Raw genomic sequence first — 14,806 nt, forward strand, 5'->3', positions numbered from 1 at the left:
CATTTGAAAGAGCGCCCACAGCGTTTTCGATCGAGTGAAAAACAAGGTACTTCAATAGAACGAAAAAAAGCACCACATTTTTTCCCATAACGATCTAGTGCATGGGGGGCTAACCAATGGCATGCATAAGAATTTTCCTGTCGCGTGCCGCAAAAAGGTGTATTTGGGACTTCAGGAGGGTGGTGAGTATAGGGGGCTGCGAAGTGCTTGTGCCACGTCTGCACTTAATGTATATTCATACGCGGCAGATATGTTCCAGAAATTTCTTCGACCCTCCCAATTATCTGAATGAGGTTTTACAGAAATCCATGCACATGCTGCTGAAACAACCCCATTTAGGTGTATGAATGAGATTTTCAGTTGCAGAAACATCTGCAACAAATCTACCACGTTCCTATATACCCTTTGGCTCCGTTCACACATCGCCATTCATGTCATTTAATGAGTCTAATCCTTGGCTTTTTCATGCAGAATAAGTAGCATGCTTCTTATTTACGCGGCAGATTATTTCCACGGTGTGGGCAAAGAAAATCCGTGTGAACGAGGTTGCATAAATCTTATTCACATTCGTGGGTTGGGGATTGTAGTCTGAATTGACACGGACATCGGTGTCAAATACGACGCGTGTGAACTGGCTGATATATCTTTCCCTGCCGATATATCTGACCTGTCACAGTGGTAACATTCTTCCACATAGGGACAGCACCCCTCAAGGTATTTTTTTCATTACCGCTTTTATTGGGTGTTTTGTCTTTCACTGTATTTGGAGGGTCATCTTGCTGTCACCTCTATGGTGGTCCTGTGGCATACGCTACATTTTGTTTTCATGCTTACGCTGTATGGAGACAGAAAATTGTGGTAAAATTGCACAGTATTTTACTTGAATTCACTGTTGCCTTATTTGTATCTTGGCACAATATGGCAGAGAAATAAAAAAATTTGGACCGTCGCGACAAGACTGTTCCAAACCAACCCCCCCCCCATCGTTTTATTAGGTGCAGATTAGGATATGGTGGGAGTTCAGGGGCTTAAAAATATCTGATCGTTTTATTGATCAGGTGACCATTATTAAGCTTGCCACACATGACGTTTGTTTAAAACCAGTGCTTTGGTCCGTTAATTTGCATATCATCCATTTATAGCAATTTTCGGGCAGACTAGCGTTCATAATTGTCCTGTGTAAACAGGTCAGCGATCAGCAGATGAACAAACGCACGCTTGATCATCTGCTGATCGTATCATTTTAAAAAGTTAAATATTATCGTCGGTAGCACATCTCCCTGTGTAAACAGGGAAACTCGCTGCTCTCATGATGATGTATGGGGGCGAGTGATCAGAGTAATGACTGCTCGTCCGCATTCATAGCTCCGTGTGGCGATCAACGCTCGCTCGCTCCACCGGCCGATTATCGGCCGGTGTAAAAGGGCCTTTACTCTATGGGATCTCTCCTGTGACTGAACCATTTTAAATGCTACAATTGTTGAGTATCTGACACTTAGGTCAACATCTACTTTGTGGTGTTATTCTTCATCTGCTTTCCACAAATCCTCATGTTGCCAAATGATAGAAAAAATATGTAGTTGTGTACCTTGCAGGAGGTAACAAATTAAGGAATTAAGCTTTTCTTTCATGGTGCAAAGAATAGGCGTGCCCGTTTCCTCAAAAGAAAATAACCTATAATTACAATGGTATATTTTTGTAAATTGTGGCTTTTTGTCTCCTGCTGGTTTCCAAGGATCCGTACAGGATTGTTACAGATGTTCTACTTTTGTAATTGTCCCATAATGTGTACACGATAGAAGGGAGTGTGACTGCCGGGTCACACACAGGGTTTATTTGTAGTTTAACATGGAAACATAATGTATAGGTGCTATAAGGTGTATATTGCCTTTTAGGACAATGTGAATACATCAATATTTAAATTAAAAAAATCACAATGTGTAAAACCACAATTACAACTACTGCTGTGAAAACATTTAGGCCCTGTTCAGAGGTTCCTGCACGCACTTGCCACGGTTTTCATGGCGTTTTTTCTCCTGCAACCAATGAGCACTGCGGGCAAAAAAAACAGCGAAAAACACTTTCTGCCTCCCATTGATTTCAATGGGAGGTCAGAGGCGGAACCGTGGCAAGAAGGGACATGCTGCGTTGTTTTCTCGCGAGCAGCTAAAAGCTGCCCGGGGAAAAGAAAAAACCGCCTCTGCCTCCCATTGAAATCAATGGGAGACGGTTTTGGCTGTTTTTTGGCGCTTCTTCTGACGCGGTTTCTTCGTCCAAGAGAACTGGGCCAAATAGCTCAGACCGACTGTCACTCTTAGGTTGTTCACATTAGGATTGTCACGATACCAAAATTTGGACTTCGATACCGATACTTCGTGTAGTATTGCGATGGTGTGATGAATTTTGAGGCCTCCATTTGCCTCACATTAATAGAAATTAACCCCATCATGTTCCTCAGTCATATTGGACAACATTGGGGTAATATGCGAGGTACATGATGGGGTTAATTACTATTATGTGAGGCACAAGGAGGTTCAAAATTCATAACCGCTCGTGCCTCACATTAAGAAGTGAAAGAAAGCATTCTTTATTTTATTTTTTTAACAGCGTAAACCTCATAAATAACGCTATAAATTTTGTTACGGTCGCGACGATACCGAATGTATATTTTATGTGTTGAGACTTTTATTATAATGTTGATTGTAAAAAATGTGTATTTTTTTTTTCTATTTCGTTTCATTTAACATTACTTTGTTTTTTTTTTTTTTATTGTTAAACTTTAATTCCCTGTGACGCGATCCAAAGGGCATCCCCCTTCTCATTTACACCTTGAATCCTGCGGTCCGCTTTGATCGCAGCATATAACGGAATAGCGGCGGAGATGAGCGGTTTCTCTGATCTCCGCCGTTAGAGCGGGGCTGCGGCTGTGTAATACAGCCATTGCCCCGCTACTGACAACAAGTGCGCGCGCGGTCTGCATGATGTGATGTGGCCGGCGCTGCACTAATGAGCGGCGGCGCAGGCACTGAAGGCAGAACATGGGGGTGTTTTGCAGTGTGCCTGCCAGGTTCTCTCTCTTCAGTGCTCTCAATCATTAGTGCAGCGCTGGTCACATAACCTCATGCGGAATGCACGCGCACACTTGTCAGGAGCGGGGCAATGTCTGCCGCAGCCGCAGCCCCGTTTTGACTAAAATAATCTGTTACAATACGAAGATGTGGGGCTGCACAGCTTAGTATCTAAATACATTAATTAATAATCAACAGTATTGAGCCTATGAGGGTGCACGGTATCGAAATAGTAGCTCGCATCACGTTTCTTGGCTTACGTTTATCGTATTTGCCGGTAAAGCTCTAGACACATCGGTTGTGGCCGATGCCAAACAGTGGGTTAAGAATATGGATGAACGCTGCTACAGGGTCTAAGGCAAAGGAAATGTGGTGTAAGGCCTCATGCACACGACCGTAGTGTTTTTCTGGTCCGCAAATTCCAGGACCGTGTTCCGTGAAATGTCATCCGCAGTTCATCCGTATGTCCTCCGCAGTTCATCCGTATGTAATCCGCAAAATGCGGATGAAAAAAAAAAAGCCTAGGTAAAACATGATGACGACAGAACTCATTCCCGGTCGTCGCCTAGCAACACTTCCGCAAATCCGCAAAACTGCGGATGACACACGGAGGTGTATCCGCAATTTCCACGGGCCCATTGACTTCTATTGGCATGTCCGCACCGCATTTGCGGCCCATAATAGGACATGTCCGGAGTTTCTGCGGCACGGATGTGCGGACATGCGGAGACCCGTGAAAACACGGATAGTGTGTATGGGCCCATAGAAATGAATGGGTCCGCAATTCTCCCGTGGATTTGCGGGGGAATTGCGGACGCAAAAACACGGTCGTGTGCATGGGGCCTTAGTCTCCGGTGGTCTTGGTCCGTCTCGTCCTTTTGTATATCCAATGTGAGAAAAGTAATGGAGTAGAGCACTCGATCAATACAATTATGTAGTTATTTGCATTGATGAAGAGAGTGCTGTACGCTATTACTTTTTGGAAGCCTAACCGTGGCATCCCTCACCTATAGACTATAATGGTATACATATATGTCATGAAAAGCATAAGACGGACTCCTGTGATGTATATTATACAGTCACCCATAGACTGCCATCATTTTTCTGGATCCGGTTGTATGTAATAGTGTTGTCTACTGCGCTATTTCATACCTAAAATATATATCACCTATACCAGCCTGTTTGAGGCCAAAGAAACCCCTCTTTTGCCTCATTCGGGCTAATGAAGTCCTATGAACACATTTAGCGTGTACATAGGGAGGTTTGCAGATGTTCCCCATTTAGTACCTTGAAAAGGCAGTTTTGGTGGTTTTGTACTTGAATGGCCCATATGGCAATAGTTATGCATGGTTGCTGATGGTATCCTGGTGTAAATAATGGATGAAAATGTTCTATGAAGGGTTATTTGACAAATGTCTCCATGGTGCAGCTGATGACATTGGTTCCTTATTGTCCGTATTTGGCTAGCAAGTGATTAAAACTTAAAGTACCAACACTATGAATGGTTGTGTATTCAATAGAATGTCCTGACAACCGGTTGCCTCCTTGGGTTATATGTGATATCAATGTTTCTCAACGTCCCTAAGCCAAGCACCCCCTACTTAAATAAATTACACCCAAGGCTATGATCATATAATATACTATGCTGTGCCTTGTAAAAACAACGCAAGACAGTGCGAGTTCTATCTAGAGACCTGGTATGTACGTCCTGGGGTACACGTACCATAGGTGGAACATCTAGTCTATATACTATGTAACTGTGCTGGTCTATTTTTTTGTATTTGCATGTCTTGTTTTTAAAAATAATGTCCTGATGACTAGAACCCTCTAATTCTTGAAACCAATTGACATCTGGACCTCAAGTATTTTTCTTTGACCAGACCTGCTCCGAAATTCCTATAATTCCGATAATAGGTCTTTGGAGGGAAGGTAGAGGTTGATGAAAGCTTACTATACTTGCGATGTTAACCTCATAGGATGAAGTCTCAGAAATCTGGACCCCTGTATCTATAGGGATTACGCTCCTTCCTTTCAGCAGAGAACGCGGGCTACGCAGGACTTTACTGTTCTACTGTGTGCACTCAATATGAATGCAATACCCCAGCATCCATGTATAGGTAATGGGCTTAGCGCTCTTGTCTTCCTGCCGAGGAGCTTCTGCAGTAGGATGATCGTGTTCAGTAATGGCTGGAATCACACCGAGATATATTCCACTCTTGAATCTGGTTGCCAGGGTGACCAAAAAGTATTTGCTTCAATCCAGTTTTTTCCCCCAGACAGGCTGCAATTTAAACCTTCAAAATAATTATTTGGCACGGTGTGAAGTTTCTGTACAGACGAGGTACACATTTCTCATGGTGAGTGGGCAGAGCTGGGCTGGTTTACAGATCATCCAGCACTTGTGAAAGAGATGTAATGAGTTAGTGGCATTGTCTACGCTGCATCACTTAAAAGCTTCCACTAGAACAAAATGGGGAGGAACGGGTTTGCTTAATGCTAGTTTGATCTCTGACATGATTTAAACTTTGTTCTACCTATTGCCCAGAGATATATTTTATTTATTTTTTGGGGGTTTTGAAAAACTCTGATAAATATCTTTGGACTTTACAAAAGAACTGTTCAGGTCCCTTTTTTTTTTTTACCTAGCAATCTTTTTTTAAAATCTACCGATGAATGAGCGAAGGTTTTTGAGAAATCGATCATTACAATTGTTTGTATGCCACCATTACTTTCATTGATAGAGGCAATTGTAATGGTTGGACCAGTAACATTTACCAATGTTTGACCACCATTTTCAACAATAATACTTTTGTGCGTTTTAGAATTGGCAATAATCGTTAAAGGGCTCGTCTCACGAAGATAACCTCCTTTGATAGGTAGCTGGTCGACGATCAGCTAATCGCTGCGGGTCTGGCTACTCTAAAGCCTTGGCGATCAGATTTCATCAATGGGAAAAGCTGCGGCAGTCCACGTATGTAAGGGTGCACTCCCATGCTATGACGGCCGCATGCAGAGAAAACTATGCCCAAATGCGGTGGCCAATGGCTGCACAATTTTACTGGTAATACCAGTGTTAAAGAGGCTCTGTCACCAGATTTTGCAACCCCTATCTGCTATTGCAGCAGATCGGCGCTGCAATGTAGATTACAGTAACGTTTTTATTTTTAAAAAACGAGCATTTTTGGCCAAGTTATGACCATTTTTGTATTTATGCAAATGAGGCTTGCTAAAGTCCAACTGGGCGTGTTTAAAGTAAAAGTCCAAGTGGGCGTGTATTATGTGCGTACATCGGGGCGTGTTTACTACTTTTACTAGCTGGGCGTTCTGATGAGAAGTATCATCCACTTCTCTTCACAACGCCCAGCTTCTGGCAGTGCAGATCTGTGACGTCACTCACAGGTCCTGCATCGTGTCGGACGAGCGAGGACACATCGGCACCAGAGGCTACAGATGATTCTGCAGCAGCATCAGCGTTTGCAGGTAAGTAGCTACATCGACTTACCTGCAAACGCTGCTGCTGCTGCAGAATCAACTGTAGCCTCTGGTGCCGATGTGGCCGACACGATGCAGGACCTGGGGCAGGAAGTGAGTGACGTCACAGCGTGATCTCTCGAGAACACGCTGTGTGTCTGCACTGCCAGAAGCTGGGTGTTAACGAACAGAAGTGGATGATGCTGATTCGTCAGCATCATACACTCCCATTCCTAACGCCCAGCTAGTAAAAGAAGTAAAAACGCCCCGATGTACGCACATAATACGCGCCCAGTTGGACTTTTACTGTAAACACGCCCAGTTGTACTTTAGAAAGCCTCATTTGCATAAATAAAAAAATGGTCATAACTTGGCCAAAAATGCTCGTTTTTTTAAAATAAAAACGTTACTGTAATCTACATTGCAGCGCCTATCTGCTGCAATAGGAGATAGGGGTTGCAAAATCTGGTGACAGAGTCTCTTTAAAGAGACTCTGTCACCAGATTATAAGTGCTCTATCTCCTACATAATCTGATTGGCGCTGTACTGTAGATAAGAGCAATGAGAAGTGTAGGACACTGATTGGTCACTCATTGGTCAGCCTCATACACTCCTCTGTACAACACCCAGTTGGTAAAAAGTAAAAACACACCCAGCTGTCCATTGAGAAACTCATTAGCATAAATCTAAACTAGCTCATAACTTGCTCAAAAATGATAGTTTTTCAAAACTTTATCTACATTACAGCGCCAATCAGATTATGTAGGAGATAGAGCATTTATAATGTGGTGACAGAGCCTCTTTAACGGCAACATCGTGTGGCCGCTGGCCAGTACTTGTAGTGTGGCTTTGTCTGCATGTAGCTGCAACGCGGGAACGCACCCAAAATTTACCATTACATGCCGGCCATTAAAAAAAAATAAATAATAATAATAATTGACCATCCATGTAATACCCCCTTTATAATGTCTATAATGACAAGGGTTCAGACAACCCCTTAGAGAGAGCTTGGAAATGAACAAATCTTAAAAATTATTGCTTTGTGCAAATATGGCTTTAGGCTCTGTTCACATGCTTATAGGGGAGAATAGCTCCATACATACGGCCCCCGATAGAGCATTGTACAGCAGCACAAGGAATCCCTGTGATTCTGCTGTGTGCATGAGGCCTAATACAAGCTGTAACTCCTGATCTGTACAAGATAAGGGAAGAAGCAAAGTTACCCGCCCTACTTGCCGGTTCCTGTATGTCCCATAGATGTTTATGGAGCAGCAGTTCTCATGCGTGGCGACTCCTCACGGTTGATCTGTTGTTGGAGAGCTCGTTCTAGCATTTGTAGGTTACAGTTGTCGTTACCTAGTTCTACCGTAGTTGATCTAATATTTATCACTCATCCCATTGATCACCCCTAAAGAAAATGTAATCTAAATATAAACATAAAATGTTGATCAGTAGTTAAAACTAGGATTCAGTCCACAAATCTGTGATCTTCCAAGTTATTAGTATGTGCATCTAAATGAAAAGCAACTCATTTTTTTTTTTTAAATGATTAAAATCCTAGTAACTTTTTTTATACTCTGATCATCAAGTTTTTCCCTTAATTCAAGAAAATCACCATTTTGTAATAGATTTGTCAAGCTCGCATGTAATATCTCTAATTTTGACTGCCGTGAAAATCGTTGGTAATTTTGGTCTTGAGTATCTGTCACGGTGTAAGTGCTTTGAAAATTTACTGTCCCAGTAGGGCAGGAACACTGCAGAGAAGCTTGTGTATAGATGTACACGCTGTAAAAGGGTCCTTTTTTTTTTCCATTCAACAGAAATGGCGCATTGTCAAGAATTCTACATTAATTATTTGTAACCCGTAATTATAAACCAGATACATTTTGTGCTGCAGCTATGTAATTTCTACAACCAAACAGCCAAAGCGTGATTTTTTTTTTTTAGTGTTGATACTTTGTGCTGTTTTGGAAGCTAGATTTTTTAAAACTATCTATCTATCTCTCTCTCGCTCGCTCGCTCGCTCGCTCTCTAGCTCTATCGCGCTCTAGCTCTATCGCGCTCTAGCTCTATCGCGCTCTAGCTCTATCGCGCTCTAGCTCTATCGCGCTCTAGCTCTATCGCGCTCTAGCTCTATCTATCTCTCTCTAGCGCTCTATCTCTATCTATCGCTCCCTATCACTCTCTAGCTCTCTCTAGCTATCTTATAACATCCCATTCTCAATCCATAGGCGTTAATATGTAGTTGATCCCTCCTATGCTTTTCAATACAGTAAAAAAAAAAAAAAAAGTATACTGCCCAGAGTGTGATGGAAGGAGCTTTTGTCGTATGTCAGACCCTTTCGGCGTATATGTCAGGAGCAATGTGAACAGAGCCTAAGCTTGTCATAGGCTGCATTCTTGCTGTAATAATATTTGAAATTCCCCACAGCCCTAAATGTCTGATCGATATTCTCCACGGCTAAAAGGCGCAACTCTTTTATAATGTGTAAGGAATCGCTTTTTATGCAGCCCCCTAATATATTTTCATAGGTTCCCAAACCCTTTGATTGAACACGCAGCTTTGTCGTCCATGTCGCTTGTATTAGTTATTTATTGGCCATTAAATAAAGTCTTAAATGATCTAAAACTCCCCAGGAAGCAGTACCAGCGGTGCTTTGTGAATCTCGTAGCTCTGCAGGAAGATCTGGAACAGATCAGAGTATTCTGTACGTAGTCACTGTGGGGTTAGCATAACGGAGGGAGTGCATCATATAGTGCAAAACTGTGCTTCATTTTGTGAGTAACCTCTGCTCTCCCTCTACAGGTCGGCACATTTGGTAACCCTTTCTAGTGGCTTCATGTTGACGATCCTGGATTTTCTTCACCCTGCGGTGGTTCTTTCATGTCTTTTCGCTTAGCCCTTTTTCTGCTCATTGGATCTGGTTTTAATTCCTTGAAGAATCCTCTTGGCCTGACATGAGCTCCCAGACTCATCCAGGTAGGTGTATTGTATTGTGTTGTGTTGTGCATGTAAAATGGATTTGCCTATTCAGTGCAGTTTATGAATTGACGGAAATCTATGAACGTTTTAAACGCCACATCAAACAACTGTGTCTGCTTTCAGCTTTTTCGCACATATGATGTGGAGAGGTCATGAATTAAACACAATTCCAGTAGCGTGGCGTTTGGTGGATTAATAAACACTGTGCCTGAGGTGCCGTCCCACCTACAGCCAGCGAACAGATGGCTGGAATATGCTGAACGTGTTTGTTTAGGTACATGGAGAGTTCTGCGATCCGAGGTTTTACGTTTTGTTTTTGTGCTTCTCTAGGAGTCTAATAAGCTCGATAACCAATTGCTGCGCCCCTTTCTCCTCATGAAACTTAGTAAAAATGATATATATTGTAAAATGATGAATAGTAAGTTGCGCCGCCCGTCGATTTTATCATAACAATGAAGAGGAGGAATTCCCTGCTAACAGTTTCCCGCCCAGGGCTTATATTGTATATGGTAAATCCATCTGGTGTTGAAAGGGTTTAATGAGGATGGGGGGTGTGGGTAATTTAGGAGGAGGTCAGCAGTTTTTGAAGCCTAGTGCTTTCAGACTGGCCAGCGAGAATCCCATGCTTTATTTAATGGCTGACTTGTGATAATGCTTTTCCTAGCTTCTGTTCATTGCTTTGCTCGGTGCCTTTTGATCCTGAGAGCGATGAAACAAGATCTATTTATAGACGGCTGTGAACTGGCTGTACTGTGTTGTATAAGGCCTGTTTTTGTAAAGATTTGTTCTGCCCGGCCCTCTTGTTATCAGGCAGTTAGATAGACCGTCTGCTTTATTTCTGTTTTTTAGCATTTTCAGTGCTGTCAAGCATTTGATGGCTTTTGTTATTTTCTTTGTAGGAAAGTGTCTGTTGTATTCATGTAATTAAAGCATGATTGGATAATGAAACATTATGCAACTTTCTGATATTCTTTTGTGTTTATAATTCCTCACTGATTTTTTTTTTTTTTAAGGCCGCTGCTTGCGGTCTGTGAATGGAAACGTTCTTTTCATGCACAAGTTTAAAACCTGTCCGGACTGTCTGGATTTGTTGCCTTTTTATAGATGTCAGCAGGCAGGAATGCTTTTTTTTTTTTTTAAATCAACATCTGTGTCTTCAATGTAAACTGCTACCTGTATTGGCTAATCGGTCTGTAAAGCTTTAAGATCCCCAGTGGCCTTGTTTAAAGCAGGATTCCAACCTCCAGCTAGATAGGTGAAAAAATCTGCATCGCCCTGTCCCCCCCCATGGCGTCTAGGAGGAGTTTGAATGGTGCGGAGCTCAGGGATGCGCAGTGCCGCTCTATTCAAAGTCTTTGGGGCTGACGGAAACAGGCAAGCGCTGTGCTTGGCTGTTTCCTTCAGCTAGATAGACTTTTAATAGAGCGGGACCGCGCATGCCCGGTGTCTGCTCCATTCAAACTGCTCCTAGATGCCATAATAATAATCTTGCAGATGGGACGAACGGGCAACCGGGGTCCCTCGTTTTGGCGATCAGTGGGGGTCCCAGTGATGACCACCACTGATCAACATTTTTCACCTATCCACTGGATAGGTGAAAAATGCTAGGAGGATGGAATACCCGTTTAAATGGTTATTTCAACAACACTTGTAAGAATGAGTAGTGCAAGTAAATATAAGAAACTTTGTAATCTATTTTATTCGAGAAATTTGCTTCCACGTTTGAACCACTTCTCCTCCTGCACTGATCGTTACCTCTCAATTCACTGCTAAAATTGGATGATCAGCTCACTAAGGGATCGCGTTGCATACTGCACGTAGAAGTCTATGGAGAGGGGAGGTGGAAGAGAAGGGGGCAACTGCAGTGAGAGAATTCACAGCTGCACTGCTGTATGATGTCCTCCATGCTACTGGCTTCTGAAGGTGTAACTCCATAGAGATAGAGAAAAGAGAAGATCATATTCGCCTGTGTGCTATTTATGAGAGACATCAGAGCAGGTATATTCTTCTTTAGGGTATGTTCACACGAGGTCATTATGTCCGTAATTGACGGACGTATTTCGGCCGCAAGTACCGGACCGAACACAGTACAGGGAGCCGGGCTCCTAGCATCATACTTATGTACGACGCTAGGAGTCCCTGCCTCGCTGCCGGACAACTGTCCCGTACTGAAAACATGATTACAGTACGGGACAGTTGTCTGGCAGGGACTCCTAGCGTCGTACATAAGTATGATGCTAGGAGCCCGGCTCCCTGCACTGTGTTCGGTCCGGTACTTGTGGCCGAAATACGTCCGTCAATTACGGACGTAATGACCTCGTGTGAACATACCCTAATACCTCAGGGATAACTGATCATTCGATAGAGCATGCAGAGGGGGAAGCTGTTGAAGTGCCAAATACGAGTCCTATTATTATAGCCAGAAATAGTGTTAATATATATATAATATGCGCACACATGTCACCTTATTCTAAAAAGTCACCTAAATCAGGTGGTACTTAAAAAACAAAAAAAACAAAACAAACACTAATGCAGCTAAAGAGCGAGATTCCAAAAGCAGTATATTAGGGATTTGCTGTGCAGTCAATTATCTAATATATCTCTAATCAATTCTTGAATCTGTTGTCCTGTAAGTGACATTGGGCCAATATCGATGGCTATATTGTGTGCCGAGTCCTATGTAGATGCTAGCGGTTATCCTCCCTTTTGGCATTTGGGAACAGAAGGCATGGTCTAAACGATCCCTTTATTTCACTTGTACTTCTCCCCAGCAAGGCAGTAACGTCATTCTTCTAATTCTCTTCCAAGAAGCTTCAGTGACGTTGCTCGCCTGAGGCAGTGCTCTGCTCTTCCTATGCTCGAGGAAAGCACTTGGGAGGGAAAGACTTGTGTGAATGAATATTTCCTTTGGTTGTGCAAGGACAAGATACGTTAACATAGGTGTGGCTGATGTACACATTAGGGACCTGTTCACATCTTCTTTTGAGGCTCTGTTAGGGGCTTCCATCACAGATCTAGCCCAACGTACCGGAAGCTATAGCACAGCATGTTATCACCTATCCTGTGGTTAGGGGATAACTTTTAATCTTGAGACGATCCCCTTAAAGAGGCTCTGTCATCAGTTTCATACTTCCCTATCCCCTACCTAATCTAATAAATGCTTTGATGCTGATAACGACAGTGTTCGTTTGTTTTTTTTAAACCGTTTATTAGGGACAAAGCCTAAGGCTTCGTTCACATCTGCGTCAGGGCTCAGTTCATGAGTTCGGTCGGAGCTTTCCGTCAGGGGAGCCCATGAATGAAACCCTGACTAAAACAAACGGAAACTATAGGTTTCCCTTTTCATCACCTTTGATTTCAACGGTGACGGATCCGGTGCATATGGTTTCTGTTTGTCCCTATTGTGCAACGGTTCCGTCATTTTGACGGAATGAATAGCGCAGTAGACTACGGTATTGATTCCGTCAAAATGATGGAACCCTTGCACAACTGGGACAAACGGAAACCATTTGCACCGGATTCGTCACCATTAAAATCAATGGTGATTCAAACAGTACCCTCAGGTTTCTGTTTGTCCAGTGAGGGTTCCGTTCATGGGTTCCCCTGACGGAACCCCATGAATGGAGCCCTGACGCAGATGTGAACAAAGCCTAAGCTGTGGCTATCAATTTGCTACATACGTTTAACTTTTTGGGTTGTTTTCTATTAAAGTCTATGAAATGTCGTCTTTCAGGGCCAAAAGCAAGTTTAGCTCCAGCAATTCATGGACAGGACATAATACTAAAGACATTGTCTACTGTATTTGGTCTGTCTTGACCTCCGCACCTGTTGACATGCCCATCTGGCGGCCAGGGAGAAGTAAGTGGCCTACATGTCTGCTGTGTAGTCTGGGCCCTACCATATACAGGTACCAGGTACATCTAGGATACTACTATGAGAACACTGTGCACTTTGCCCAATCTCTATAAATTTTACCAAAAATGAGAGCAGGTCTTGGCAGACCACAAAGTGTGTGTGTGTGTGTGTGTGTGTGTGTGTGTGTGTGTGGCAACCTAGAGTTTGACTTCACAGCAAATCACTTGTGTTCATTTAGAGTTTGCTAGTAGAATTAGTTTCAGTTGCCAAATTATTGAGACCAAGTGCCCCCAGATCAGGTTACAGTGACATTTTTTACCTAACCTGCGGTCGTTGCTCTGTTATCGGTTAACATACAATTAAATGTTTTCTTCAATGTAAATGTTAACGTCAGATTTCTTAAACCCGGCTTCTTAGTAAAAAAAAATAATCATTACTGTACGTGTAGGAGCTGCAGTGCCATATGATCGATCACGTCAATCATAGGCTCTATAGACTCTGTTGGACGCCTTATGGCCGTTAGTATTCATGATAACTCAAGTGATATGACCCAGCAGCCAAATGATCTATTTGGTCACATGTGCACAGCCAAACCTTACAGATTTCCTGCAACTTAATAATTGAAGTGTCCTTTTTTTATTTTTGTTTGTTTACTACATCTGTTTTTCAGTCTAGTCATTGATTTCGCTTGTGGTCACTAGACATCGGAGCTGAACTGGAAGTGTGAGCAGGTGCAGGCGTCTCTACCGCTGTGCTGTGGCGTGACACGGGATTCTCAACGTGGAGAAGTTACGCAGACACTGGCTCCTTCTGGGTATTTTTGGAGCCTCTGTTAGCGTTCCAGACTCTGTGGGAAGTTTCATGGTTAAAGTTACAGCTGGGGTTTTTCCCACAAGTTGTATGTGGGTTTGTCTTTCACATCAAAACAACCATGTTCTATTTTCTACTCTCAACAAGGTCTCTGGTGGTTATGCAACATGCACACGGCAGGTCATACTCTACTAAAGGTGTGGGTTTTGACCTCTGTCAATGCTCAGATACTACAATTCCTGGTGACATTTCTCTGTTATTTGCCAGCATATTGCTTTATGCCTTTAAAAAAAAACAAAAAAAAAACAGCTGCACTATATTTTTTTTTGCACAGCGTATTAAATAGGTCATTATAAGCGGGAAACGTAAATCCTGCGTCTTCATAATTCAAGTAAGACGTACCGGGAGTGTTTATGTGCTGTATGTGTCGGCTTGAGGCCTCTGCTGTTTAGACTGTGGAATGCGTAAGTGTGATTTTTGGATGACAATTAGGCACATGAGGTAATGTTGTCACCAAGACACACCTAGATTTGTCTCCGTGGTGAAATGCAGAATGTTCCAAGATTTCCTGTACTGTCAATACAAGCTATTTTATGCCAACAGTAGTGCCGTCATTTTA

At 42.8% G+C, this 14,806-nt stretch overlaps 1 protein-coding gene across 5 annotated transcripts in view; it reads left to right on the forward strand.

Moving 5' to 3' along the window:
- The window catches only part of HDAC4 (histone deacetylase 4), a 166,289-nt gene that overhangs the window by 16,318 nt on the left and 135,165 nt on the right, over positions 1-14,806 (forward strand). For 4 of the 5 annotated variants that reach the window (XM_075829583.1, XM_075829581.1, XM_075829582.1 and 1 more), the window contains one exon: positions 9,346-9,519. The exons of the other annotated variant lie outside the window; for it this stretch is intronic. In XM_075829583.1, the coding sequence (XP_075685698.1) occupies positions 9,498-9,519 (22 nt within the window). In that variant the 5' untranslated portion in view covers positions 9,346-9,497. The remainder of the gene's footprint in view (positions 1-9,345; positions 9,520-14,806) is intronic. 5 annotated transcript variants of the gene reach the window in all.

This window comes from Rhinoderma darwinii, chromosome 6, assembly GCF_050947455.1.
Source record: "Rhinoderma darwinii isolate aRhiDar2 chromosome 6, aRhiDar2.hap1, whole genome shotgun sequence".
Classification (NCBI taxonomy): Eukaryota; Metazoa; Chordata; class Amphibia; order Anura; family Rhinodermatidae; genus Rhinoderma; species Rhinoderma darwinii.